Source organism: Pelodiscus sinensis, chromosome 3, assembly GCF_049634645.1.
Source record: "Pelodiscus sinensis isolate JC-2024 chromosome 3, ASM4963464v1, whole genome shotgun sequence".
Classification (NCBI taxonomy): Eukaryota; Metazoa; Chordata; order Testudines; family Trionychidae; genus Pelodiscus; species Pelodiscus sinensis.
Genome location: NC_134713.1, coordinates 77,599,905 through 77,626,811, shown reverse-complemented (window position 1 = coordinate 77,626,811; position 26,907 = coordinate 77,599,905). Strand labels below are relative to the sequence as shown.

General features: G+C 42.6%; 2 protein-coding genes across 11 annotated transcripts in view; one reads left to right on the top strand and one right to left on the bottom strand.

Annotated features, from left to right (window-relative positions):
* SESN1 (sestrin 1) overlaps positions 1-14,062 on the top strand; it is a 130,324-nt gene extending 116,262 nt beyond the window's left edge. The window contains exons 10-11 of one of the 4 annotated variants that reach the window (XR_012902192.1): positions 2,928-4,900; positions 13,609-14,062. Coding sequence is in view for 2 of the 4 variants with exons in the window: in XM_006123188.4 (XP_006123250.1) it covers positions 2,928-2,990 (63 nt within the window). In the remaining 2 variants the exon portion in view is untranslated. Of the gene's footprint in view, positions 1-2,927 lie in introns of all 4 variants that reach the window. The other 3 variants (XR_012902191.1, XM_006123188.4, XM_014573692.3) reach the window with 3 other exon arrangements.
* ARMC2 (armadillo repeat containing 2) overlaps positions 1,744-26,907 on the bottom strand; it is a 110,468-nt gene continuing 85,304 nt past the window's right edge. For 6 of the 7 annotated variants that reach the window (XM_025184720.2, XM_075923085.1, XM_075923086.1 and 3 more), the window contains 6 exons: positions 24,635-24,953; positions 21,727-21,849; positions 16,991-17,104; positions 15,653-15,785; positions 9,220-9,380; positions 1,744-4,017 (listed from right to left, as the gene is read on the bottom strand). In XM_025184720.2, the coding sequence (XP_025040505.2) occupies positions 3,857-4,017; positions 9,220-9,380; positions 15,653-15,785; positions 16,991-17,104; positions 21,727-21,849; positions 24,635-24,953 (1,011 nt within the window). In that variant the 3' untranslated portion in view covers positions 1,744-3,856. The remainder of the gene's footprint in view (positions 4,018-9,219; positions 9,381-15,652; positions 15,786-16,990; positions 17,105-21,726; positions 21,850-24,634; positions 24,954-26,907) is intronic. The other variant, XM_075923081.1, reaches the window with a different exon arrangement.

The following is a 26,907-nucleotide window of genomic DNA, read 5'->3' as shown; positions in this document are numbered from 1 at the left end:
CCTCTGGTCTGCTGGGGGGGTCCAGCAAAGCCACTGGACCCCCCCCCAGCAGACCAGGGCCACCCGAGCAAAGCCGCCACCTGGGCGGCTTTGCTCGACCCTCCCCCCCCCCCCAGCAGATCAGGGAGACGGGGAGCAAAGCCGCGGAGCACGCCCGCAGGGGGACAGCCCAAGCGCGCCCGGATCCGCACTTACGAACCGCTGCGGGCGTGCTCCAAGGCTTTGCTCCTGTCCCCCTGGTCTGCTGGGGGGGTGGTGCAGCTAGTGCCCCCCCCAGCAGACCAGGCTTTTCTTGCCTACCCCTGGGGTAGAGCAGCTGGGGGCTGCCGGGTTGGTCCTGCAGTGCCGCTCCGGACCAACCCGGCAGCACCCCAGCTGCTCTGCCCCAGGCATCCTGATTCAGCCGCTGCTGGTCAGTTTCAGCAGCGGCTGAATCAGGATGCCTGGGGTAGAGCAGCTGGGGTGCTGTTGGGGTGCTCCAGTAGCGCTGAGGAGCAGCGCTACTGGAGCAACCCAGCAGCACCCCAGCTGCTCTGCCCCAGGCATCCCCAAGTCAGCTGCTGCTGAAACTGACCAGCGGCTGACTACAGGAAGCCTGAGGCAGAGTTGCTCTGTCCCAGGCTTCCTGGAATCAGCTGCTGATCAGTTTCAGCAGCAGCTGACTTGGGGACGCCTGGGTTTCTTAAATTGAATCTGTATGTAAGTCAGAACTGGCATCCAGATTCAGCTGCGGTTGAAACTGATCAGTTTCAGCAGTGGCTGACGCCAGTTCCGACTTACATACAGATTCAACTTAAGAACAAACCTACAGTCCCTATCTTGTACGTAACCCGGGGACTGCCTGTATAGGCAGAGAGCAGGGCCTTACAGAAACAAGGATGCATTGGTGACCATGTTCCTCAAGCTTTGAGGATTTCAGTGTATCAGCCAGAGGTCATGGGTCTATTTCAAAAGTGGGTGATGTTCTGTGGCATTCAGTGTATAGGTGGTCAGACCAGGTGATCATGATGGTCCCTGTGGTTTTAGTCTGAGTCTAGTTCCATATATAATTGCCGTGATGTATACTTATTGACAGACCCAGACTCTAATTGAAAATAGAGTTCAGCTGCTAGCAAAATAAATGGTTTGATATTGTTGTAGAGGTAGTTCATGTGCACACATGCTTATTCTCTGCCATTAACAAGCTTCTTCACTTATTATTATCTCTGAACTTTAATTGTGAATGACTTAAATGCTAGTTGGATTTCAGTTGAAAAGTCTAAGTGGAGTAGGAATATTCTAAAAACAGTATAGATGCTAAAATATCTAAAATGGCGTGGGGGAGATTAATAAACTAACAGGAAGCATCTGCTATTTCCTCTCAACAGGAGTTCGGTGTTCCAAAACCATATAGTTAAGTTGGCTTTAAAGCAGTGTTTCTTAAACTGTGTTCTGCAGCACACTGGTGTGCTGCAGGGAACAAGAGATAAAAATGGCCACCCTTGAGGCAGGCAACCTTTTTTCCCCCAACTTTTTTTTTTCCCTCAACAAAAAATCCTTGGTGTACCTCAAAAAAACTGTTTGGTGTTCAACAGTCTTAAAAAGTTTAAGAAACACTGCTTTAAAGGGTAATTTCTAAAGCTGTTTTGCATATCTGTTTCTAATTGCGGACAGCAGTAAAGACGACAAAGAGGATATTCCTGTTCTGAAAAATTGAGTTACAGGGGTGCACAGAGAGCTATGCTGTTCCTGATGTTTGAGAAGTTTTTACAGGTATCATGGGATAAATGGCAGGTGGCTGCTCAGTTTTACTATAATTTGGAATCTTTATCTGAACAGACAAGTTATTGCTGTTTACAGAGCCCAAAACTGTGCCCACAAGCGCCATCATTTGAGTAGGAGCTAGAAGTGAATTCTTTGTTAACTCTTAGTCCTAGAGAGGTCTGTTGTGCATTTATCTGTTGCTGACTAAAACAGCTATTTAAGTACCTTTTATTTATGCTGAGGTAAACCACTACTGCTGACAGGTAATTCGCAACGCAGGGTAAAAGTTTGGTTAACTATCTGAAACCTTTTCTGCTGGTAGCCCTGGAAGTGTATTCTAGAAAATAAGGTCCCTTTTCAAGCTTTGGGGTAATTAAAAGATTGCCCTCAGCTCTCCTTGGGTGCATATTGATATGGACTGGATTGCTGATTTTCTGCCTACTCTTTGTGAGAGAAGGAACAGTTTCAGAGAGTGAATACTGAGCACTCTGAGATTATGCACTGGTTGGTACTACAGCTGTGCTTAGTACCAGAGTACTTCACTACCAATAGCAGGGAGTCTAGTACTATGAATGCTATGAGGGTCCTTAAACACAGTGTAGTAGCAAGTAAGTTGGCACTAGTCAGGCAGCTAGATGGTATTGGTACAGGGAGTATCTGTACAGGGTGGGTGGGCCTTAGTCCAAAGCAGGCCATTGTTGGGCATGAGGGAAGCTGATCTACAGGGGTGGTGACTGGTGCCTGAATAGATGCCACCGGGACTCTTTCATGGGACTGAAGCTACTCCTTTCTACTAAAATTTAAGAGGCTCTTTGGTTTCTTGAGCAAGGACCACTTGAAGGAAACCTAGAGCTCATCTTGTGGCCTTAGTATCTCTGACCCTCTGTGAGGCTTTACCTTGCAAAGGCAACTACTCTAAGTTTCATTATTTCAAATCCATCTGTGTGTCAAGGAGCCAACAAACACACTACTTGATGCATGCTCAGGAATTTCTTCCCAGCCATCTCAGAATCTGACAGAGGCTACAATGACCTATGCAGAAGAATGGTCTTCAGATGGAATTTTTCAGTTCTTCAGGTTTTAGAAAAACTTATAAATGACAACTCTCTTTATGCCCTTTACTGTCACATAACAAGGAACACAACAGATGCTTGCTAAGAAACTGTCACCCCATATATCCACAGCATCCTTGGTCAGAAGATATGCAAGTCCCAACCAACCTTGGAACCAGTGAAGGCACGGTCTGATAGTTTGAAACTAAGTGTCCTGGCCACCACCTTCCTTGTGATAAAGGTAAAGTACAACATCCCTCCAGCAGAGAGGAAGAATAATCTCTAGCCAAGAATAGAAATGATAGAGACTATATATCACAGCAACTTAGAATAGGAGGCTAGAGCTTCTCCCTCATCAATAAGGAGGGAAATCTCCAGGAGTGTGTAAAGAGGGGGGAAGAGAAACAATTTCCACTTTTTGTGAGAGAGGGAGACAAAATTCCATCTTATTTAAAAATCAGGTTCTGTTCTTTTCACAAGATGCTCTTGTAAATGAGGCAAACTCCAAAAATACTATAGCAGCACATGCTTGGCTTGCATTTGCTATGGATTTTTTATAAACAGAAGTACTAAGCCCAAGTCTGAAGATAAATGTAATATATTGCAGAACAATCTTCTTGTAATGCATAGCTCCTTGCTGCCAGGGATTTCTCATGTGCCCACTGCTGGAAAAAAAAACCTAGGTAACTATAGCTGAATGGTCGTTTTTCAGCTGTAAACTGAAACAAAACTTCTTCACTATAGAAACCCCTAACAGAATTTCATTACTAGACAAGGCACATTACATCAATTATCTGTATCACATCACTTCTGCTTAAAAGGATCAAATACTAACTTTCCCAATAGATGGTATTCAGTCTGATAAATTAATTTTATTCATTTTCCCTTTAATGTTCAACTTGCTTCCCAATGAAAATGTAGAGGTAGCATCAGCAATATTTAAATATATAATCTACATACAAAAATAATCACTGAGCACTTAATGGAGTAGTTTTCAATATATTAATAGCAAACAGTGTTTTCACTTACTATTTTAAAACATTGTGGTTTGTATTCACAGCTTAACAGCCCCCAGTAATAGTTATAGGCTGAAGGATGGAATGGTGGTTCTGAATTCTTTTGAGAAGCTTCTGTGCCACAGGCTTGAACTCTGTTTCCCAACACAGTTTGTGATAGTTCCTTAAATCTCTATCAAAGCCATAATCCAATGCTAGTTCCTCATCTGTAACAGAGAAAAATGTTGAGAACTTTGAATAGAAACACCTCTGCATTATCACTAGAGCATGTACAATTTTTACCTGTTCTATATCCATAGCTTACATGCAACTAAGTGAAACCAAAAGGCACTTTCAGGAGATTAGGTCTAATGAAAAAAAAAAACATGAATGCATTTGGGCTCAGAAAAAAATAGCACTGTGGAGAGGTCAGTGGCTTCACAATAGTTGTCTACAAATAAAAGCTGTTTTTCTGCTCCTAACTGCCAGCTTGGGATTTCAAAGTCAAGCTGTGCTTGTTCTGGTTTGAATATCAACAGTAAGAGATTCTGCAATTACTTTTAATTACTGAATTTGTTGCTGTACAAGCCAGAAGGTAATCCAGTTCATTCCTCTATGACTGTGTTGGCTCATCCATGTGTCACTCACTGGTAATCTGGTTTTGTTGTTTTTTCCCCCAATTCAACCCAACAATATCCCATATCCACCATTAGAAGGCTGGACATATCTGGAAGGTGAACAAAGCAAGAAAGGACAGGAAAGAGTAGACTAGAGAAGATTAGGAAGTAATATTTAATGGCCACCTGCCTACGGGGAGAAGGGAGGAAAGTAAGATAAGAGAAGAGCATTATGACAAACAGGATTACAGGTGAGTAATCTTATTCCTTTTCTCCCATTTTACTCTGCAGCAGCCTTGACTATCTGATGTGGCAAGTAAGGGGGAAAAAGAAACTAGGACAGGTTTACAGTGCAACTTGAAGGAACATGCTTCAGAATTTAGAATCCACTACAGGTGCCAAGCACAACTGCTGGTTGTGGACAAATGTATGAGACAAGGACCAAGTTGGAGAGTTTTTCAACATGATTGAATCAGTTCAGAAGAGACCCAAGGTAAAACTACTTGCAAAATCTGTATTTGGCAAATCCAGCAATTACCAGCTATTGCTAGTAACAGGTAATAGATAGAGGGCCCCCCCCTTTACAAAGCAAAGGCAATTCCTTCTCTTTACTTTTATTCTTTGAGCACATAAAATGGGAACTGATGCCAACTTTGACAGGCTCTATTTCCTCTATAGGAATGGAAGCCACTTGACTGTAGGCCAGCAGAGATTTTCTGCATTAGTAAATTGAATGGGATTTTGGGAAAGCTCAGGTTGGCATTCCAAGGCAAGGGGTTGCAAGCCCTCCATAATGAGATGCCTAACTGAACAGCGGTGTTCAACACTAGTATGTGTGGTTAGGTGTGCAGAGAGGAAGGAAGGGAGAAGTTGAATCCTGCCAAAAGTAGTGGGGAAAGCTACCTTTAAAGCATGGACTTCTGAAGCTTAATAGAAAGGAAAAACAACTACGCCAAGAAGAATGTGGTCTTTGTGGCAAGAAACCCTGCAGTAGATGGCCCAAAGCCAGGATTTCAAATCCAAGCAAGCACCACCACCACCACCAAAGAGTTTGTATAAGTAGACTAGGGAAAGGACAGATAAGGGAACAATGCCTGTTCTTAGAGGAAATGCATTGACAAGCCCAGAGATTCTTTTCATATGCAAATTAACTATCTCTGACAAAAAGATAGGTTGAAAATAAATGGATAAAGGCATTGCCTGAGGGCTCTTGGATCAAAAGATCACTGAAGCATATTGTATATAAAACACCCCTTTCTGCAGCAAGTAGACTATGAAAGTCTTGGAAAGGACAGGAGGCAGAGACTAAACGAAAGAGAATAGTGCAGATATGTAACTGAATATTCCCCAAAGAGATGAATTATTATTGGCCAGAATGTATGGGGATCTTCTGTGGAAGTATGTAGCTATCTATCCAGGTACAAACTACATCTACTGTAGTTGGATAATTTCCCATCCCCCTTCTCAGTGTGGAAATCGGGGGTTTCTCCTGACCTACAGAGCATACGAATGCCATCCCAGGAGCGAGACCTACATGCAGCTACATGGCGTGGTGGAACTCAGGACTGGAGCACGAAGTGCAGGTTCTGTGCCATGAAAACTGGGAGAATCCGTGCAGCCTAAGGGTGGGAGCAACCTAGGAGCGTAGGCCAATACCAGGTTATAGCAGAATGAAAGTGTATTTAACCCTGTCACCACCATCATGTAAATGAGATATGGCACAATTGTGTTGACACATTAAAACCCACAGAAAGGGAAGAAGGAAAAAGGATGAGATAATGGAAGTCTTGATAGCCAATATCACAAAGTACACTGCTGGATCTTCCCAGATCTGCTGTTCCTGAGGCACTCCGGAGGGATAGCTGAAGCAGCTATGCACAGTGAAGAAGTGGCAGGCAGTGGATTAAGTGGAAAGAGGATCTCAAGGGTAGCAAGCATACCTGTCCCTGAGAGAAGGCGTTATTTACTGGCCGAGCTGCTGGAAAGGGGTGTGAGGGACAGCAGCAAGGAAATCCAGTCCTCCTTTCTGCCCTTTTGACACTTGCTGCCTGACTCTTCTCTATCCAGACTTTCCCACTCTCCTTGTCCTTCATTTTGGTCTTATTTATTTCACATATCTTCTTGATACAGATAGTTAGTGAAGCTGATGAACGGAGATGACAGCTGCTCCAATGCTCAGGAGCCAACAAGTGAAGGAAAATAACTGGCCTGCTACTTATGTACAGCCTATTAATTGACTGAAGTTGCCTCCTACTTCCTGACTGGAAGATCCTTAATGCTGATAATCCATCCTAAGTCTCTGGGTATAATGGCAGGAGACGGTTGTAGGCCAATATTAACTCACATTTTTCACTACCAAAATTCAGCAACTCTCACACACAGAGGAAGTAATTCTGATGAGTAAGAGTGCTATTTTTAGTCATTTTTCTAACTATATATTTGAGGAAGATTATCTTTCAAGGTAATTTTTGATTTAAATAAGCATCCTTAAATGCTACAAGTAAAATTGTAATTGCATGTGGATACCTGACTAATGGCAGATGAACAAGCTAATGGGAGTGAGAGTAACCAAATAAGGATGTACTGTCAATATCTTAATAGTTGAAGGAAAAAATTTTATATATATAAAAATGCAGCAATGTTAGAAATGAACCAAAATGAAGATGCATAGTTAGACCTGAACAAGAGACCTTTCAGGTAGCATTGTAACTGACTAGTACGTTTGTGCTTTTGTTAGAGAAATGCCAATGAATATTTTTAGACAAGATGTCTTATCAGGCAACAGAGTGCCATCTATCACTGCATAACAAGAAAAAATAAAGCAAATAAATTACTTAGTAACTTTCTGTAAATTTGAACCATCGCCAGAAATGGCCAGAGCAAACTCTGGGGCATCTCACGTTTTATCAAGTCTTTGTAGCTACCACATCTAATCCTCTACAACTTTTAAAGACATTTTTAAAAATTTGTAAATCAAAATTCAAAGATTTGTCTCTCTCTCTCGTATTTCTTATGTTTTTAAGGCAATTGGAAGAGGCTGACTCAGTAAGTATAAAAAATAAAGTAGTGAATATAAAATAAAAGGGTAAGATAGGACAAAACCAATGAATTATTATGTACAATTTGAAAACAAATGCATTCAGCAGTAACAATATCTGGTTGATCTCCATGCCACTTGATGTAATTTCTCTGCAACACAGTCCCTGGCATTGGGGGAGCAAGGCAGGGGCTACAGGGAATTTTTAAAATAGAGGGGAATAGAAGGGTGATCCATGAAACTTACAATGGGAATGGAGAAATGCAAGGTGCAGCCTACTGAAGCAACAATGTGTGCAACTTTCTAGTGTGTTAGGGGAAAGGTCTTAATCCTCTGTGCTGCCCAGTGTGCTCTGTAATCTCTAAACAGCTGAAGGGTAGTTGGGCCATACCAAGCAAATGGCTGTTAGTGAAAGACACTAATATGTAGTGGGCAATAATTTTTGATGGGGGGCCACTCAAGATTTTGGAAAGTGGTTGAGGGCCGCACTCTTCCATGATATAAATGGAGATGCGGGGTCTGGAATGGAGGTTGGGTGCAAAAGGGAGCTTGGGGTAAGGGACTGGGGTGTAGGAGGGAGACTGGAGTCTGGAGGGAGTTGGTATGAAGCAGGCAGTTGTGACCTAGGGCAGAGAACTGGAGTGCAGGGGTTTGGGATGTGATGTAGATTAGGAGGGGATTGTGATCTGGAGAGGGGATGGGTAAAGAGAGACAGAGGGTTTGAGTATGTTGAATGGGGGAAGGTAGAGAGTTGGGGGAGGAAAGTGCTGGGGTGCCAGAAGCAGGCTGTGGCCAAGAGACTTACTTGCCAGCCGCCAAACTAGCCTGCCTGCAGAGCTTAAAATGTTTCCCAACCAGCCTGTGGCCTGGCCATGTGCTTCATGAATAACTGAGCCCAGGAGCAGGGGTGTGATTCTTCTTAGCTGCCTGGCAGTTTCCCATTGGAGCGGCTCCTAAAACTTTAAAACTGGAGGGAAGGGGTGGGGGGGGGGAGAACACGACAGAAATGGAGCCCTACAGCTGTATTTCTGCATGGTGTGCGGGGCTGCAAAGCAAGCTGGGGAGCCTGCCTGTGGGCAGGATCCGGTAGCTTGGTGGGCCAGATGAAGCCCATCTGCCATATTTTGCCTGGGCCTGCACAAGTAGCTTACTGACTGACAGTAGGGCTATGTCTACATTGGCGCAAGTTCTTGCGCAAGAACACTGACATTCTAATGTATGAAATCAGTGCTGCTTGCGCAAGAACTATGATGCTCCTGCTCAGGAATAAGCCCTCTTGCGCAAGAGGCCAGTGTAGACAGGCAACATGAATTTCTTGCGCAAGAAAACCCTATGGTTAAAATGGCCATCAGAGCTTTCTTGCACAAGAGAGCGTCTACACTGGCAAGGATTCTCTTGCGCAAAAGCACATCTCTTGCGCAAAGGCACATGCCAGTGTAGATGCTCTCTTCTGGAAGAGTTTTTGCACAAGAACTCTTCCGCAAAAGAGTTCTTGCGCAAAATCATGCCAGTGTAGATGTAGCCTAGGAGAATGGAGAATAGAATGGCAAATAGTACAAAAATTCAGTTCTTCCTTAGTGACAACTTACATGTGAAATGAAGGAGGAAAAGCACAGAGATAGTAGCAGCCATGAATGGGTGAAGGTCATAGTGTCAGTGAGTAATCCATGACCTACTAACCTGCTTAAATACATTGACTTGCATGCACACAATATTTCCTTGGTTTTTTTCCTGTCTTGTTCTGGTCTAAGGGTAATGAGATTGTTAGTTCTTACCTAAAAGTGATGCAAGTAGCACTAGGAGTGTATTGATATCATCATCTTCAAAGCATGATGCAGCACTTGCGATATTTTCACTGTAGTTCCACAGGGTTTTGCATACCAAGCAAGCCAACTGCCAGTCTGTAGGCCCAAAATCTCTTAAACAATCTACTAACCTGTTAGTTGGGGGAAAAAAAGTGTTAATGTTGTGTCCAATTTCATTCTCTCATTCCATTCAAAATCAAATCAGTCTTAAAACACACGCAGACCCAGCCCATGTTAGGAGTGCAGGGAAACAGGCATCAGCACAATAGTAAACTTAATATTTTACTTTCTTCCTCATTCTACTGCCCCTTCTTTTTCAAGTTCTGTGCCTGACTGATCTCCTGCTCCTGCTTGTTGTTTCACCAGCATGCACTCTGATGGTGACATGACAGCTGCTACAGAACTCTACCACATAGCAAAGCTGCAGAGTGGCTAGATAAGAACTGATTGCTCCCCCAAAAGTGGCAGCTTTGAAAAGCTTTCTCTGGCTCTTGACCTCTCTGAGTGGTCACTACTATAGTGTATTTCTCATGAAAACATTGGATGAAGTCCAGCTTTACAACTAGGGTTCCAAAGTTAATCCACCTACAATTCTGAGCAGGATGAGCCTTTGAGGGCAACAAAATCTAGTTATAGGGGTGCTACTGCCCCATAGCACCTCCTGCTGGACAAACCTGGTAATGCCAGCATTCCCAACTATTTCCTTCCCTGAGGCGCGTCTCCTCAGCTTTTCCACACACAGATCTTTATGGAAAATGTGCCTTAGACCTCCTGCAAAATCACACATTCGGTACACCTTCTAGGACAGTAAAAGTCCAACTAAAAAATTCCAACAAACAAAAAGTTTCTTATGCCCCTTGTCCTTCTCTTTTGTGCCTGTTTCCTGAGAGAACACAGGACTTAGACCTTTATTTTCAGTTTTGACCACAGTGGACTTGTCTGAACAGTGGAGATTTGAAATTTGGGGTTCATGTCACACAATTCAAAGTGAAACTTATCTGAAGCTACTGAGCTGAATTCGTAGTAAGAGTTTCGCAGGACTACATGTCAAAAAAAATGCCAATATACAGCAAGCCTGTTGTCAATATCCAGAATAATTACTACTGTAGTCAAATGGATGGACTTGGTTCCAGGCAAAATGTTTCCATTAACAGAAAGTTGTCACTAACTGTGTTGCTATTAAAATTGGAACCTGCAACCATCTACCATCAGAGAGCAGATATAACTGGTCACACATCCCCCTAACATTTTCAGACTCCATTCATTACCTTGTTGAAAGAGGAGCTATTCAAACAACATACAAAACTTTTAATTTTTCACAGCATTGGGGCACACGTTTCTCTGATCAACAGTATGAAAGCGTACAAGCAAATGGAAAAGTTATCAGATGAAGGTGGATGGTGTGCTCCTAGTTGTTCTATTTTCCATGTTCTCGGTTTGCTAGAGCAGCTCCCAAGCCATCTAATCATGAAGAAGTTTTCATAAATGGTAAGTCAGAGTGGAAGAAATTGGAGCCTAAACCAAGGAAGCATGAAGCATCAGAAGGTCATATCAACTATTCTTAGCCTAGAAAGAATTGTGCAACACTCAAGAATTCTGTGACTAGTGATGAAAAGCTAAAGCAGGAAATGAAAAGAAACACCATTGGCATTTAATGCTGCAGAGATTTCTATAGTGCATCCTATTTCTTGGTGAGACATTTTCCATTTTCTGGTGATGCTGAACACTGGGTCTGTGTCTAGACTAGCAAGTTTTTCCGCAAAAGCAGCTGCTTTTGCGGAAAAACTTGCCAACTGTCTACACTGGCTGCTTGAATTTCCGCAAGAACACTGACGATCTCATGTAAGAAATCAGTGCTTTTTTCAGAAATACTATGCTGCTCCCGTTTGGGCAAAAGTCCTTTTGCGCAAAAGGGTCAGTGTAGACAGCTCAGATTTGTTTTGCGCAAAAAAGCCCCGATTGTGAAAATGGTGATGCCCCGATTGTGAAAGTGCTTTTGTGGAAAAGCGTCCGTTCCAATCTAGACGCTCTTTTCCGCAAATGCTTTTAACGGAAAACTTTTCCGTTAAAAGCATTTGCAAAAATCATGCAAGTCTAGACGTAGCCTGGGGGTATGTCTAGACTACAGGGTTTTGTCGACAAAAGTGGGGTTTTGTCGACAAAACTATACCTGCATCTACACTACCGCCGAGTTCTGTCAACAGTAAGTTGACAGAACGCAGCAGTTTTTTGTTGATGGCGGTAAATCTCATTCTATGAGGAATAATGCCTTTTTTTTGACCGTTATGTCGATAAAAGGTGCTATTGCATCCACACTGTGCTTTTTCCTCAGAGAGCATCTAGACTCTCTGTCAAAAGAGATATGCTGAGTAAAGCCCAGAGTCAGCTAGGGGAGTCCCCAGCAGATCCCAGGGAAATGCTGTACGGAGCCTGGGATCAGCTGGGGTGTCCCCCAGCTGACCCCAAGTTCCAGGTGGTATTTCAAAGCAGCAGCGCTGCATGGAGTCGGGATCAGCGGGGGATTGAGTCCATCGCTGAACCCACACTCCATGTTGGTGAGTCTGTTCTGAAATACACAAAAGCCTCCAGGCTCGTGTGCATTTCAAAGCAGAAGCACCCTCATGGAGCCCAGAGTCAGCGTGACTTCCCACTGGCATTTCAAAGCAGAGGCTCTTGTACATTTCAAAGGAGGAAAGCAGAAGTGGCTATCGACTCGTCAAGTAGTCGATGGAAATTCCAACTACTCGACTAGTAAATTAATTGTTATTTAACATCCTTAGTTTAGGCTGGAGTTTAGGGAAAACTTTCTAACGGTGAAATAAGTTGCCTATGGAGATTGTGGAATCTCCATCATTGAAGATGTTTAAAAACATTTTAGACTAATACATCAAGGATGATCTAGATAATACTTAGTCCTGTTGTGAGTGCAGGGGTCTGGGCTAGATCAGTGGTTCTCAACTAGAGGTACACATACCCTTGGGGGTACACAGAAGTCTTCTAGAGGGTGTATAATGTCATCTAAGTATTTGCCTAGTTTTACAATGGGCATTAAAAAAGCATTAGTAAAGTCAGTATAAACTAAAATTTCATACAATGACTTGTTTATACTGCTCTATATACAATATGCTGAAATGTAAGTACAGTAAAACTCCAGTTATCTGGAATCCAGTGGTCCGGCACTCCTGATAGTTCAGCACCACCTGGAATCTGGAAGTGCTCCAGGCAGCCGGACAACAGGAGCTGCTCTGCCCCGGGCATCCCGGAGTCAGCCGCTGGTCAGTTTCAGCAGCAGGTGACTTAGGGACGTCTGGGGCAGAGCAGCTGGCGTGTTGCCAGGTTGGTCCCGTAGTGCTGTCCCTCTCATCCCCCCCCTACCCCAGACTCCTCATAGCCCCCCCTTCCGATAGTCCTGCATATCTGATAATCCGGCACCCCCTGGGTCCTAAAGGTGCCGGATTATCGGAAGTTTACAATGTTTATATTTCTATTGATTGATTTTATAATATGGTAAAAATGAAAAAAGCAAGCAATTTTTCAGAAACAGTGTGCTGTGACATTTTGTATTTTTATGTTTGCTTTCATAACCAAGTAGTTTTTAAGCGAGATTAAACTTGGGGGTACACAAAACAAATCAGACTCCCAAAAGGTGACAATAGTCAGGAAGGGTTTAAGCCCCTGGATTTAGATGACCTCTCAAAGTCCCATCCAGTCCTAGGATTATCTGCTTAGGCCACCCAGAATGGGTGTTCTCAACAGTTGAATCAAAACATTAAACAAATTCTGATGGAAGTAAAAACTGCAAAAAATTATGCATTGTTGCTCAACTGTACACTGGATTGTTTTCATAAGGAACAAGTATCTAATTTTTCAATATGCAGAAATGCATGAAGAAACAGCATCAACAAAAAAGTCTTGTCCTACATTCCTGAATGTCAAAGGCACTTGCAGAGCAGGTCTTGCTGAAACTGCTTTCTGGGACTTAATACAACAGACTGCAAAGCTCAATGTTACCGTAATGGCTCAAAATGAAGGGCAAGAATTTGCAGGCTCAATTTAGGAAAGTGCATTCCCGTGCAATATGTATGCTTTGTATTCTCAACTGGAACTTAACGCTTACTGTTTTTTTTCCTTGGGTTAAAAAATTATTTGGTATACTGTTGTTTGGTGGCTATTAAAAACAAATCTGGCTTTTCCAAAAACTTTCATCTAAAAAAAGATAGTAGAGGCTATAAAAACTATTAAATCAACAGCTGTCTTAGATCTGTAATGCACTCCTAAAGTTACATGATTATCTCAATGGTGTGGTTTGCTCAGAGGCAAAATGTCTGCAAGAGAAACTATCTACTTATTTCTTCACAGACCTCACTGTGTGGAACAAGGCATTGAACAAAACCAGCAAAATGATATGCATATTACTATGGCATGCAGATTAACAAACAGCAACCTTCTACAATTATCATGCAACAGGTTTTGATATAGTACTTGAGAGAGGTGCAGTTCTTTTGGCTGTCTTGGATATCGAACTAACTTTTCTAGTTATTCATTCAAGGGGGAGACAGATAACAATATCTGAAGATGGAGGAGCCCAGAGTGAAATGGATAAAAAAAGACATGTTCAGGATTGATATTTTAAAATTCACTTATGAACACTGTTATTTACAGGAGGTTTAAGGGAATTTTTAAGTATGTATGACTTCTTACATGTGTTTCTATAACAGGATGTTGACTCTCTGGAGTTAGACTTATCAGCTAACCTAGTATATGAACTTGTGACATTAAACCGTATTTTGAATAAAGATGAAGTAAAACTGTATGAGATTCTGAACATTACCATTAAGAACAAACAGTAGTGAGTATTTTCCAATGTTTACATAGCACCACACATATATTTATAAATTCCTATTACTGAGGCTGCAGATGAAGTCTTTTTCTCCAAGTTAACAATCAGAAAGATCTATTTATAGTCTCAAATGTCACAGAAGAGATTGAGTGCTTTAGTTCTAGTGTCTACTGAAAGTTAAGTTGGAAAAGCAGGTGGACTTCAGAGAACTGATCAATACTTTTGCAACCAAAAAGGGAAGAAAGATTGTTTTGAAGTGATTTTATCTGCATACTGGGTGAACTACAGACTTTTTTTAAATTTATGATTTCAGGCCACAGACTGATATCTACTTTAACTCTATGTACCTGGTGGTAATATGCAGTGGATTCTGCATTATCTGATGAAGTGTTTTGCTTTTATGGATATATAATTTTCAGGCGCTATCACCACCAGGTGGGATTTTATAAAACACAGGATAAGTGATGAGCCAACCAGTTGTCATTTATTTTTATCAGTATTGTACGGGGAGGGTCTTAGCCTTAAATATGGCTTCCTTTCATTGTACTTAGTAGTAGAACTATATTGTCCATTTGTGATGATGCCAACTGAAAATTCTAGGATTCTTTATGACTTGACTTCAAGCCACAGCTGAATCCACAGTTATTTTCATGACTGACTTATTGTGTAAAAGTGACTTTACTAAGAACTACTCAGCAATTAGAAAGGTTTTACTATTTCAAGTTTTTCTATTGCCAAAAAACAGTACCCAACAATACGCTTCTTTTTTTCTGTGATTTGGAAGTTAAACCATAAAATTAGATTATTTGCCAGTAATTGGAATGTTTTTATCAAATCATCTGCATGGTTCCATATTCAGACTTTGGGAGGCACTTGTATAACACCAGAGAATGGGGAAAATACAGCAGAAATTCAGCCAGAGAACAAGTGCTTACAACAGAGTCATGATCTAAAGCAAGGGTGGAAAACCTTTTCTGGGTTGGGGGCCACTGACCCATAGAAAAATCAGTCCAGGGCCACAACAAGAAGAAAAAAAACCTTTTCCAGGGACCAGGAACTAGTAGATTGTGGGCCCTTCTGGGGGAGGGAGGGGGGCAGGGTACAGAGCAGGATCTGGAAGGGAGAGAGTAGAAGTAGGCTGGGGGTCCAGGGTCTGGTGGGGGTAAAAAAGGGGACAGGAGATTGGGGCATCTACCTGGCATAGCTCCCAAAGGGCACAGGGGTCTTCACAGAGCTTTTCATGTGGTAGAGAAGCACTTCCTGCAGGCAATACCCCTTGCCACTCCCATTGGCTTATTCCCCCCTTGCCAGGCAGAGCCTACGGGCCACATCTGGCCCCAGCTTGCCTTGATCAGCTTGTGAGCTTTGGGGCTCCCCCTTTGCAGTTCTGACTTGTCCCACTGCTAGGTTAGAGGCAAGCCCCAATCCCCATGAACCTAATAAAGGCAAACTGTGGGCCAAATTCAGCCCACAAGTTGAAGTTCCCCACACCAATCTAACGCCACTTTATTGTGATCAAGACACACAATATCCTTGATCAGGACTTTTTCCCTCTGAACTTACTTCTTAATTCCTCCTCCTTCCTTTAGTATAGGTCGTTTGTTCTTATCCACAGTAAGGTTTAGCAGAACTCCACAGGCAGAAAAGCAGACATCTTGATGTTTGGCATCAAGCAAAGCAACCATAAACTTGTATACTAGATTGAATAGTAAGAAACAAAATCATCCTTAAAAAATATGGACTTGAACTATACTGTGCTTAGCGCATTTGTATACTTAGAGGGCAGTAAGAAGCATTTAATTGAAGCATACAGGATTGCTTGGAAATATTACCTGATAATACGTTGTTAGAGTAGTCTAATGAGATTAGATATCAGATTACATTTACAAAGTGGGTTCTAACCCACAAAGCTTATGTCCAAATGAATTTGTTAAGTCTTTAAGTTTCCACAGGACTCCTTGCTGTTTAAACCAATATTTCAATTTATTTTTCATTTAGCAATATTACATCCTGATATTGGTATGAACTGTAAGGCCAACATTTTCCACCTGTGGTACCTAAAATTAGGTACGCAAATCCATCTTTTGGGCACCAAATATTGAACTCATGTACTTCAATAGGAGCTGTAGGTGCTTATCACATCAGAAAAATCAAGTCCCTTACATCTGGATTTCTAAAAGAGGTATAGTTACTTAATGTCAGGCACCAAAGTTTGAACATTTTGGCCTTTGTGCCTAGCAAGAACTACACCTGAATGTGCCATGAGCCTAGGGTAGAGATCCAGATAAGAGACAAGTGCCATTATAATACAAGAAATTTAGAGGGAAAAAAAAGTTAACTAAATATTGCTAGATGCTAAGATCTGGCATTTGCCCCAAAACTCCTCCTGCCATGAAAAGGAAGAATGTGATGCGAATGCTGGCATTTTACACATTACCCAGAGGCAAATGAGAGCTCTCTGTTGGTGAGGTTGACAAATGTTTTAAGATGCATGTCACAGAATGCTATAAATATTGTCACATATAGTACCCAGAGGCCCACAAATGTAAAAGCTTATGAATACTTAAACTGGAGTTTCATTTTACACAGAATCATTGTGCCTTCTAGTCAAAATGAACTTTAGGAATCTGGAGAGCCAGAAGAAAATTTTGAGACAGTATATTATTAAAGAACAGAAAATTTCTGTACACATACATGTTTCTTCATATATGTGCACATTATATATGCTTTGATAATATTTATCAACATTACCAATACATGCTATTGATGCTGTGGCTACTGGATTTTTCAGTGTTATATTACATGCTTGTATGTTTCTAGTTATATGTTAGATGTTGACTGGCACCAGGTGCCTATCTAGATAGCTTACACAGAATCTTTACTAACTCAGCAATAACTTACCTTTTCTCTGTATAATGAAATCACATATTTCAAAGTACTGGGAAAGATTGCCAAAGACTCTCACAGCCTCCAAAATTCCATCCATATTGCTGCTCATCAGCAGCTTTAGAAGCACTATTTTCAGAGAAATAAAATAGTACAGTTATCATGACTTACGGTTTATATAGCATCAAATGTGCCACTAGGCTCTTTACAGAAACATATGCAAATCCTGCTTCGAAATGTTTACAAACTAAATGCATAAAGTAAACAGGGGAGGGGAGAGGGTTGGATGAAAAGAAAGAGAATGAAAGAAATGAATTATTGATTCAAATGTACTGTTGATTCAACATTTAATCATCTGTTTAGTAAACACTTCCTTGAAAGGAGTTTGCGTTTTAAGGAGGGATATGAAGGAGACAATAGGCAAACACCCTGAACTAAGGATGTTAAACAACAATTAATTTACTAGTCGAGTAGTCGATGGAATTTCCATCAACTACTCGACAGGCACTTCCAGATTTCTCTTTTGAAATGTACAAGAGCCCAAGCTGGGACTCTTGTACATTTCAAAATTAGATCGCTGCATGCAACCCAGGGCCAATGTGAAGTTCCGCTGACTCTGGGCTCCACATGGGTGCTTCTGCTTTGAAATGCACTTCCACCACAGTGTTTCAAAGGAGCAGCACTGCATGGAGCCCAGGGTCAGCTCCATGTGGTACTGCCGCTTTGAAGTACTCCCTTCCCCCCTTTGCTGTTTCTTTCCGATAGAGGCAGCGGGGGGGGGAAGGGGGAAGGATTAGTTGACTTGACTATGTGATAAGTATATTGTTGGATAGTTGACTAGTCCTTAACATCCTTACCCTGAATTGGCTCAAAGAAGAATTTCTAGAAATAGGGGTGACACAGAAGGTGGATTGGATAAGAATGATATAAAACCTATACACACACCAGCTAATTTGGCAACTGAAGACTGCAATGGAGGAATGAAATGAGACTAAAGCATACAGGAAAGGCAGAAGTTGAGTGGGCCTCAGAGATGTCAAGGGGTTTCAATTTAATGTGCAAAGATAGAAAAGCTGGTGAAGAGACCCGAAGAAGGGTATGCATGGTTGGAGCGACAAGCTAAGTAGATTGCCCAAACAGAATGCAACTTCCCTTCCACAGAGAAGGAGAGAAATGATCAGAGCCTGAAAAAAGGATTTTGTAGTCAGAACAGAGAAAAATGGAGGATTCTCAGACATACAGGGTCTTCAGTGAAGAGACAATGAAGCTTAGTCTTCTGGTGGATGTGTGGGTCAACCCTTAAAGTACAGAGACTGGGTCTTGCAGAGACATGTGACCATGTCATCAGATACTGGAATCCATCTTAAACTATATACTTTTATTCTAGTAACTAGAAGGGGGTCAAACTCAAAATCAATTCCTGCCTTATGCAAATTCTATTTAAGGGTGAGAAGTGAAGTAATCTAGAGAGTCAATTCTCCCCAGAACTCTACCTAATGACTGCTTGAAAAATTTCAGGCTCAATAGGAGAAAAGGCTGGACCCAAACTAGATTGAGAACTATATCTAAGGTGAGAACTTATTTGTAATCAGTTTTAGTGAATCTAGTTCAGTTTGCATGTTCTCTTTTTGCTTAGTAACTTGCTTTATTCTGTCTGCTCTCCCTTATGGCCACTTAATCCTACCATTTATACTTAATAAAATTACTTTTATTAATAAACCTAGGGTAAGTAATTGTTACCTGGGGAAGGGGAAAAGAGTCTGTGTATCTCTTTCTTTACCCTGAGAAAGAGAGCAAACATAAGCTTACCTTGTGTAAGAATTGATACAAAGACAGATAGATTTATCTGGGGTTCAGGTCCCATTGTGGCTGTGCACATGGGTGCTAAGGCAAGTCCCTTAAGTTCAGCTCTAGAAAAATCAGCTAATCTTAGCATCTGTATTATACTGCAGAAGACTGTGTGACCCTATTTCTGTCACTACTGGAGGAGATATGAGGGTCTGGCTCAGCAGGACAGAGCCGAGGGGCTCTTATGAAGGTAGGAAGGTGAGCTTAGCGGTAATTCAGCACATCAAGTGACAGTGGATTTATCTGAGGTTATCTAAGGGGGACCTAGTGACTGAAGTCCACAGTCCTCAGGTTCAGAGTACTCTGTGTGTCCTGTAACAGGGTGCACTCACCTTAGTGAGCACCCGTAGGCAAGTGTGTATACCTGCACTTTTTTTCTGTTTATGGTGGCTCTTCAGTGACTTAGCTCCCTAGCCAAGTATCTCTTAGCCTGTTAAAACAAAGTGAATCCCTTCCAGGGTACAAGTCTAATAGGGCCTCTCTGAGGCTACGTCTAAACTGTAGACTTCTTCCAGAAAAGCTTATGTGTAGACAGCTCCTTTTTGCACAAAAACCCCCTCTTGCGCAAGAGCTGTTCTTCCTGAAAAAATGAGGAAGAACGGCTTTTGTGCAAAAGAGGGGTTTCGTGCAAAAAGGAGCCATCTACTCAGCTCCTTTCTGCGCAAAAGTGGCTGCTAACTAATTATGCAAATGAAGTGTGGCGATAGTCCACTCCATGCTTCATTTGCATAAGCTTTTCCAGAAGAAGGCTACAGGGTAGACATTGCCTTAGCTTCCTCTAGTGTCCTTCCATTTGTTCCCACTCCAGAATAGAGCAGTGCCCCCGAGCTCCTTTCATGGAGGCAAGGCCTTTATCTTCTCAGAGTCCTTCTGGCACCAGCTCGTCATCTGGGTCACTCTAAGTCTGTTCCACAGCTCTGGAGTGCCTCACTGTCTAGGCCACTTCCTAGTGGAGGAGGGACCTGATGCAGCCCCTCTACTTTGGGTCCCAGGCCAGAGACCTTGTAGATAGCAGCTGTCTGCACTGTCCTTTTAAATAACTGTATTGCTGCTATAATTGCCTGGGTCACTTCCCCATGGCTCCAGCATATTCTTCACATTTTTATCTCACAGCCTCATCCCAGTAAGAGATCCAGCAGCCAGCCCAAAGAACTACCTGCTCTCCCCCAGCTCTAGCAAGGAACTGCTCTTGCTCTGGCCATGCCAGGGAAGCCTCAAGGCCTAGGCCATCCCATCATATTGTGGCTGGTGAAATAAGTAGATTTGTCCTAAATGTTGATGATGAACACTACAGCTATTCTGAAAGCTTTTTCTGCTGGCAACTTTCTGTTCAGCAGTTTTACGTGAGCAGCTCCTGACACCACTATTTTCAGGAGAAACAAACTGGTTTCCAGCTTTGCCTAGGAGTTATGAATTGCCTTGTTCCTTTTCAGTGCACAGTCAAGGACTGCTTCAGGAACCACCATTCATCAGTCTTCATAGGTATCTTATGCAGGAAAGATGGAACCACTCCTCATCTGTAAGGAACTAAGCAATGAGAATCCTCCACTCTTTTCCCTCAGAGTAAACAGAACAGTCTGGTCTCATTCACATCTTCCTTTAGATGTTGTTATACCAGAGAGGACTTAACTATGGCTCAGCCATCTTAAGGGATATATTTTTTCGTCTCTGGAACACACGTGACTGCAACACAGATACCATGGATGTTGCTGAACAACAGTGGACTGGGGCAGGAGGGCCAGCAGCTCAGAGTCCTGCAAAAGGCGAGGCTGGTAGTAGTGGGGTCAGGGCCTCAGCAGACCAACAGCAGCAGTGGGGCTGTGGTAGCAGGGCAGGGGCAGCCTGTGCATGCCAACCCAGCAGCGGAGTTGTGCCATGGCAGTCAAGACTGGGGCTACATGCCAGCCCGGCAGTGGGAACAAAGCTGTGGCAGCCTGGCTGGCAGTAAGGCCAGGTTGCAACAGCCCAGCAGGGCCACATGCTGGCTAGCAGCAGGGCCAGTGCCCCAGCAGCAGGGACAGCACTACGTGCTGGCAGTGGGACAGGAGCAGCAGTTATAGCAATAGCCTGCAGCAAGGCTGAAGGAGCAGGCAGTGGGGAGGGGCTGAGGAGCCCGGAGGCAGAGGTCCTTCCCTAGTCCGGCAAATACCCTCATCCGGGACCGCTCAGATTCCAAGGATGCCAGTCCAATGATTTTCTTGTTTCCTGGGGTAAGCAACTGTTGGGCCTTTTTGCTACAAGGGTTGCATCTCTTCTACAAATACTTATTGGGCTGAAAGTCAGGAGACATGAATTCTGATTCCTAATTCTGCCATCAATCTGCAGCGTAGCCTTAGCCAAGTCACTTCACAGCTCTGTGCCGCTCTTTCATGCCTTGTGTGTCTGATTTGACTATCCTATTCAGGGCAAGGATTCTTACTGTACATGTACTACTTACACAATGAAGCCCCAATTTCAGATGCAGCATCCACAGCACACTTACTTCATTATCAGCACCATCATATTTCCAGGGCTTTTAAAACTTTTTATTTGTAAATAAAGCAAATCTAAACTGAAGTTGAAAAAACATGCAATCACCTCATAATATTATTTTCACATTTTAGATATTTTGAACAGCTCTACCAAATATTGCATCTGGTGAGCAAGTGAATTTTGGGGGGAGAAAGACTGTTTTTGCAAAACAATGTAATATTGCACAAAATTCTAAAAATGAGGGATCAGCCTAGATAGCATGCAGGGATTTGATTCAGCTAAGGGAAAATTTTGACCCTATGCAATTCCTACAGTATACCACAGAATATATGTAATGACTTTTTTACATTGCCCAGACAATCAAAATACACACACCTTACCCAGGTAGTCTTGAAAGACATACAGAAGGAATTGATTTTTAAAAACCTTACATTCTGCAATGTGTAGCTTCTTGTCTTCAATTACAGAATTCCTCACTTTGTAGTAGGATAAATTGTTGATTGTTGCAGTAGCGTTGATCACCAGCTCCTCACAGTCATCTATTGACTTGTATTCTGATATTTAAAACAAATATACATCAGTCTTACCTTAAACACTCAAAATTAATTCACAGCCTAAAAGACTAACGTTTTGGCACACCAAACTCTGTGCAAACAAGGGTTATATTGGTAATCTGCCTGGACTACTGGAGATTACAACTAATTTGCATGAAATGAAGCACATTGTTCTGCTCAAGATAAGCCACTGTTTGCTAGATAGAGCTGGATAAAAGATTTCCTTATTTTAAATCAGCTCTATAATATTAGAGACTATGAACGTAGAGACCTGCACTTCTATAGTACAGGCAGTCCCCGACTTACGCGGATCCGACTTACGAACGGGGCTTTCTCGCCCCGGAGGTCGAGGTGGCGGATTGCTACCTGCGAGCTCCGGGGCGAGAAAGCCCCGTTCGTAAGCTGCTCCGGTGCCCCTGGTCTGCTGGAGACCGTCTCCAGCAGACCGGGGCACCGGGCGGGTTCCCGCGCTTCTGAGGCTTTGCCAGAGCAAAGCCTCAGAAGCGCAGGAACCCGCCGCTGCTGCGGCTTCAGTCCCGGTGCCTGTGGTCTGCTGGGGACGGTCCCCAGCAGACCACAGGCACCGGGACTGAAGCCGCAGCGGCGGCGGGGTCCCGTGCCTCTGAGGCTTTGCTCTGGCAAAGCCTCAGAGGCGCGGCACCCCGCTGCCGCTGCGGCTCTGCTCCCGTGTCCCTGGTCTGCTGGGGGGGGGGGGAGGCGCAGCTAGCGTGCCCCCCCCCCCAGCAGACCAGGCTTTTGTTTTGGACCCTGGGGCAGAGCAGCTGGGGTGCTGCCGATTGGTCCTGCAGCGCCGCTCTGGGCACTACTGGACCAACCCGGCAGCACCCCAGCTGCTCTGCCCCAGGTCCTGATTCAGCCGCTGCTGGTCAGTTTCAGCAGTGGCTGAATCAGGACGCCTGGGGCAGAGCAGCTGGGGTGCTGCTGGGTTGGTCCAGTAGCGCCGAGGAGCGGTGCTACTGGAGCAACCCAGCAGCACCCCAGCTGCTCTGCCCCAGGCGTCCCCAAGTCAGCCGCTGCTGAAACTGACCAGCGCTGACTACAGGAAGCCCGAGGCAGAGTTGCTCTGCCCCAGGCTTCCTGGAATCAGCCGCTGATCAGTTTCAGCAGCAGCTGACTTGGGGAAGCTTGGGGTTCTTAAGTTGAATCTGTATGTAAGTCAGAACTGGCGGTCAGTTTCAGCAGCGGCTGAATCTGGACGCCAGTTCCGACTTACATACAGATTCAACTTAAGAACAAACCTACAGTCCCTATCTTGTACGTAACCCGGGGACTGCCTGTACAGTAGAATTGCAGAGTTACAAGTGTTATAGTTCTTTCAAAAGTCTACAACAAAGCACTGGTTTACTACAGCATTGAAACTTCAGAATTCAGAAGAAAACACTGCTTTTAGCCATCTTAATTTAAATGAAAAATATAGAAATTATTTCTTTACTTTGTCAATTTTTTCCTACACTTTTCCTTCTTTTTCAGTAGTTTAGGTTTAACATAGTACTGTACCATATATTTGTATTGTTTTTGCTGCTGCCCAAGTGTGTCCGTCCGATTCCAAATGCGGTGTTTGACCAGTTAAGTAGTGACTCTGGGGTTCAAAACTGAGGTACTACTGTAATACTGTGTGGTACAGCAAGATTGTATTTAGTTTGAAGGCTACTTGGTAGCTGCCTCTATTCTTAATATATTTGTATTGCAGCTACAGCACACTCAACAAGTTGTTTGTAATAAACACTTTGTGAATGCTGTCACTATTGAAATTGTTCTTGCTCTGAAATCTATATAAAAAAGCAGGATGGAAATAATTTATAGATCCAGGCATCATGCTGCTAGTATGCCAAACTATTCCATTTTTCGGCAAGATGATTTAGAACGGGGGTAGAGAACCTCAGGCCTAGGAACTGGATGTGGCCCTCGGCTTGCCTGGATCCAGCCCAAGGCTCAGGGCCACACACAGCATTGGAGAACCTGCGCTGGTGCACCAGTCTCCCCCGCTGTCATTCTGTGGTGCTGAAGCACACAAAATCTTCTAGGCTGGGGCTCCCTAGGCTCTGGGATGCAAGGGAAATGTCTTTCTCCTTCTCATTTGGGGGCTATAGTGAGGGTTTTTACCCTCACTTCTCACATGTGTGCAGCCCATGACTGAATTTTCTGTGGGTAAACAGCCCTGACCCAAAAAAGATTCTGCACCTCTGAATTAGAGTTACTAGCAGCAGCAAGTAGCTCAGAAGTGTCAATGCAAGCTCTATCCTCCAAGCTCTTTATTGTACAAATCAAGGGGAGTTCTGTACATAGTGTTTAAAATATACTGGCATGTTAGTTTTGCAGATTATGTCTGTTATATCAAGGCAGAATGTGTTTGTAGAAACTGGTCCAGAATTATAAAATTTTTGTGTTTAAAAAAATCCTCTGCTTATTTAGGATAGGGACAAGAACACAATCTCACTGTATGAGTTTTCAGTGTGACGTGTTTAAAAGAAAATTTTCCCTCCTTTTTGCCAGCCCTTTGTGTAGTCTTGTCTATTCTTAATAATTTGATCTATAAATTCTATCGGTGCACGAGGCTCCTTTGCATGCCTTCTGCTAGTGTAAAAATAAATTAATTTACATACTGCAATTAACATTATCAGATATATTTTTATATTTCAATAATACAGAAGATTTAATTAAGACTCTCCCAGAAACAAACACTGAAGTAATGAAGCACTGTACCTGCCTGACACAGTGAATGAAAATAATATATGAAAAAACAAACACAATATACAGACTTTACCTAGCACTGTAATAAGTAATGCCACAACATGATGGTTAGCTGCTAGAGCAGCACCGACACTAGGATGAATTGAGAGATTAGCGAGCACTCTTATCAGTTTTATAAGGACATCATCTCCTTCTGAAGGATGTTTTTGTTTTGTTTTATTTTGTTCTCCTTCATGCTTTTCTTTTTTTGCATTCAAATCAAGTTCATTGTAGGTTTGGAACAATGATATCAGAGTATCAGCACTTCCTTTCTCTTTAAAAAATTGTTCACGGGCCTGGTTGTTCTTCGCTGTTAAATTGCCAAGAATAAAAACAACGCGGACAACTAAATCCTGCAATAAAATTAATGAATTCTGTTAGATGGAGAGAAAGTTGAAGTTGTTAGAGGTTTGAAAAACATCAGTATTTCATGTATGTCACAATTTAATTAAAAGCAGTTCCACTGTAAATGGAGGAACACTAAATAGAGCAAAAAAAGGAAATACTCTTCGATAATGCATTTGATTACCCAGTTGAGGGAGGAGGATAAAAAAAAAACTGAACAAAAGGCACAGATTTTTAGTATCACAGAGGTACTATGGGGTTTCCTAAATAAAAGTAGTCTATTTCTATCAATGATCAATAATCCAATAGGACAACAGGAGAGCACTTGAGGTAGATACTCTAGTTGCCTAAGTGGTGCTTTAATCAGTCTCCTAAATAAGCCGAGGGTGGCTTTGAAAGTCATTAGGGCCTATTTAGCACTTTACTCTGCTACTGATGCCCTAGAAAAAGAAACATTTTATAGCAATTGATGTGTCACGCAGTGGCATAAGGATGGGTGGGCAGGAATGGGCGGAAGGGGGGTAAGTTAGTGTGCCAGGGCTTCCCAGTACCCCGGACCTATTCCCCATCTGGCTTGCTGGGTGGAGCAGGGTAAGTCCCCATGTTCTGATCCTGCTCCCTGTCTGGAGAGCTGGGCAGGCTACCAGGGGTGGACCTGGGTGCATGGACTCAGGACCACCCATGGCTATGCTCCTGTAGTCACCAGATTTGCACTAGGAAGCACAAACCCAACAGTTTGAATTTGTTCAGCTGGTGTCTATATTTTTATTTACTCTTTTAAATAAAGTGGAGGGAAAAAATCAAGAGCCCAATGAAAAAGGTCTAGTCTTCTGTGTCACAGACCTCCCAATCCTAATATTGCATCTTTCATATTGCCTTTGCTTAACCATGGGGTTACAGCAATGTACATGATGCAAGAACTGACTAACTCAGCTAGCATCTCAAAACAATACCCCCTACTCCTAATGGCTTTTAATTAAACAGTGTGGGCTGGTTTAGCTATCGGAATTCTCCTTGTTTTCACTCCCAAAGATGTAATTACTGAAAACCACTGTCTCCATCAAAACCTAGCTAGTTTCCAAAACTGAGAGTCCAAGTACTAGCTCTGTTGCAACAGCAAGAATGTACTTGCATTAAACCACTGTTTTGGCAAATACCCTATGTGTTGTTTTTCATTAAATACAGAAGTCACATTCAGACCCTGTAATCCACCAAAAAATAAAACTCATACTTTATCAAGAGACATTCAAAGAATGGCAACTTGCTACTGTATATGTATTACTATTTGATAGAGATATTTTTTACAATTTAATCAATTGCTCATCAGTTCCTCCACATAATTTCTCCTTTAAACTACTTCTACAAGACCCTGCATCATACATATACATCTACGTTCAAAGACAAGAATATGAGCTTCAGAGTTCAGCACAACTACTAATGAATTCTTCGAGCAGGGCATCACCATCAAATGACCTCTAACTAGTCTCTCTCCTCAACTTTGGGCTCTACAGGGTATGACTCTGGCATTGCTCCCACTATTAATTATTTTACAAACATTCGAATGTCACTAACACAAGATATTTATAAATATTTTAATTTTATAAGTAATCATCTAGAAGCTTTTTACCTAAGCTGTTGCATCCTCAATGGAAGCCTTCCCATAAAGGTTAAAAAGAATTTGAAACAAACAGTTTATGAATCAGAAGAGAGAAGTGAAAAGTAAAAAAAGAAGGCAGTCTAGTTTAACTTGCTTCATACTGACTTTCTAATTTTGGTTAAAACAGTATCGGCTTAGCAATAGTTCTACCCAATCAGGGAACAGACAGGTACTGAACAGCAATCAATTTAACTGATATTTTGAGAAGTATGATCTTAGCTATGCTACAGACTGAACAAGCATATAAGGTATCATTTCTTTTTAAAATAACACATCCTGTTTTAAAAAGTACTGCAGAAGCTTAT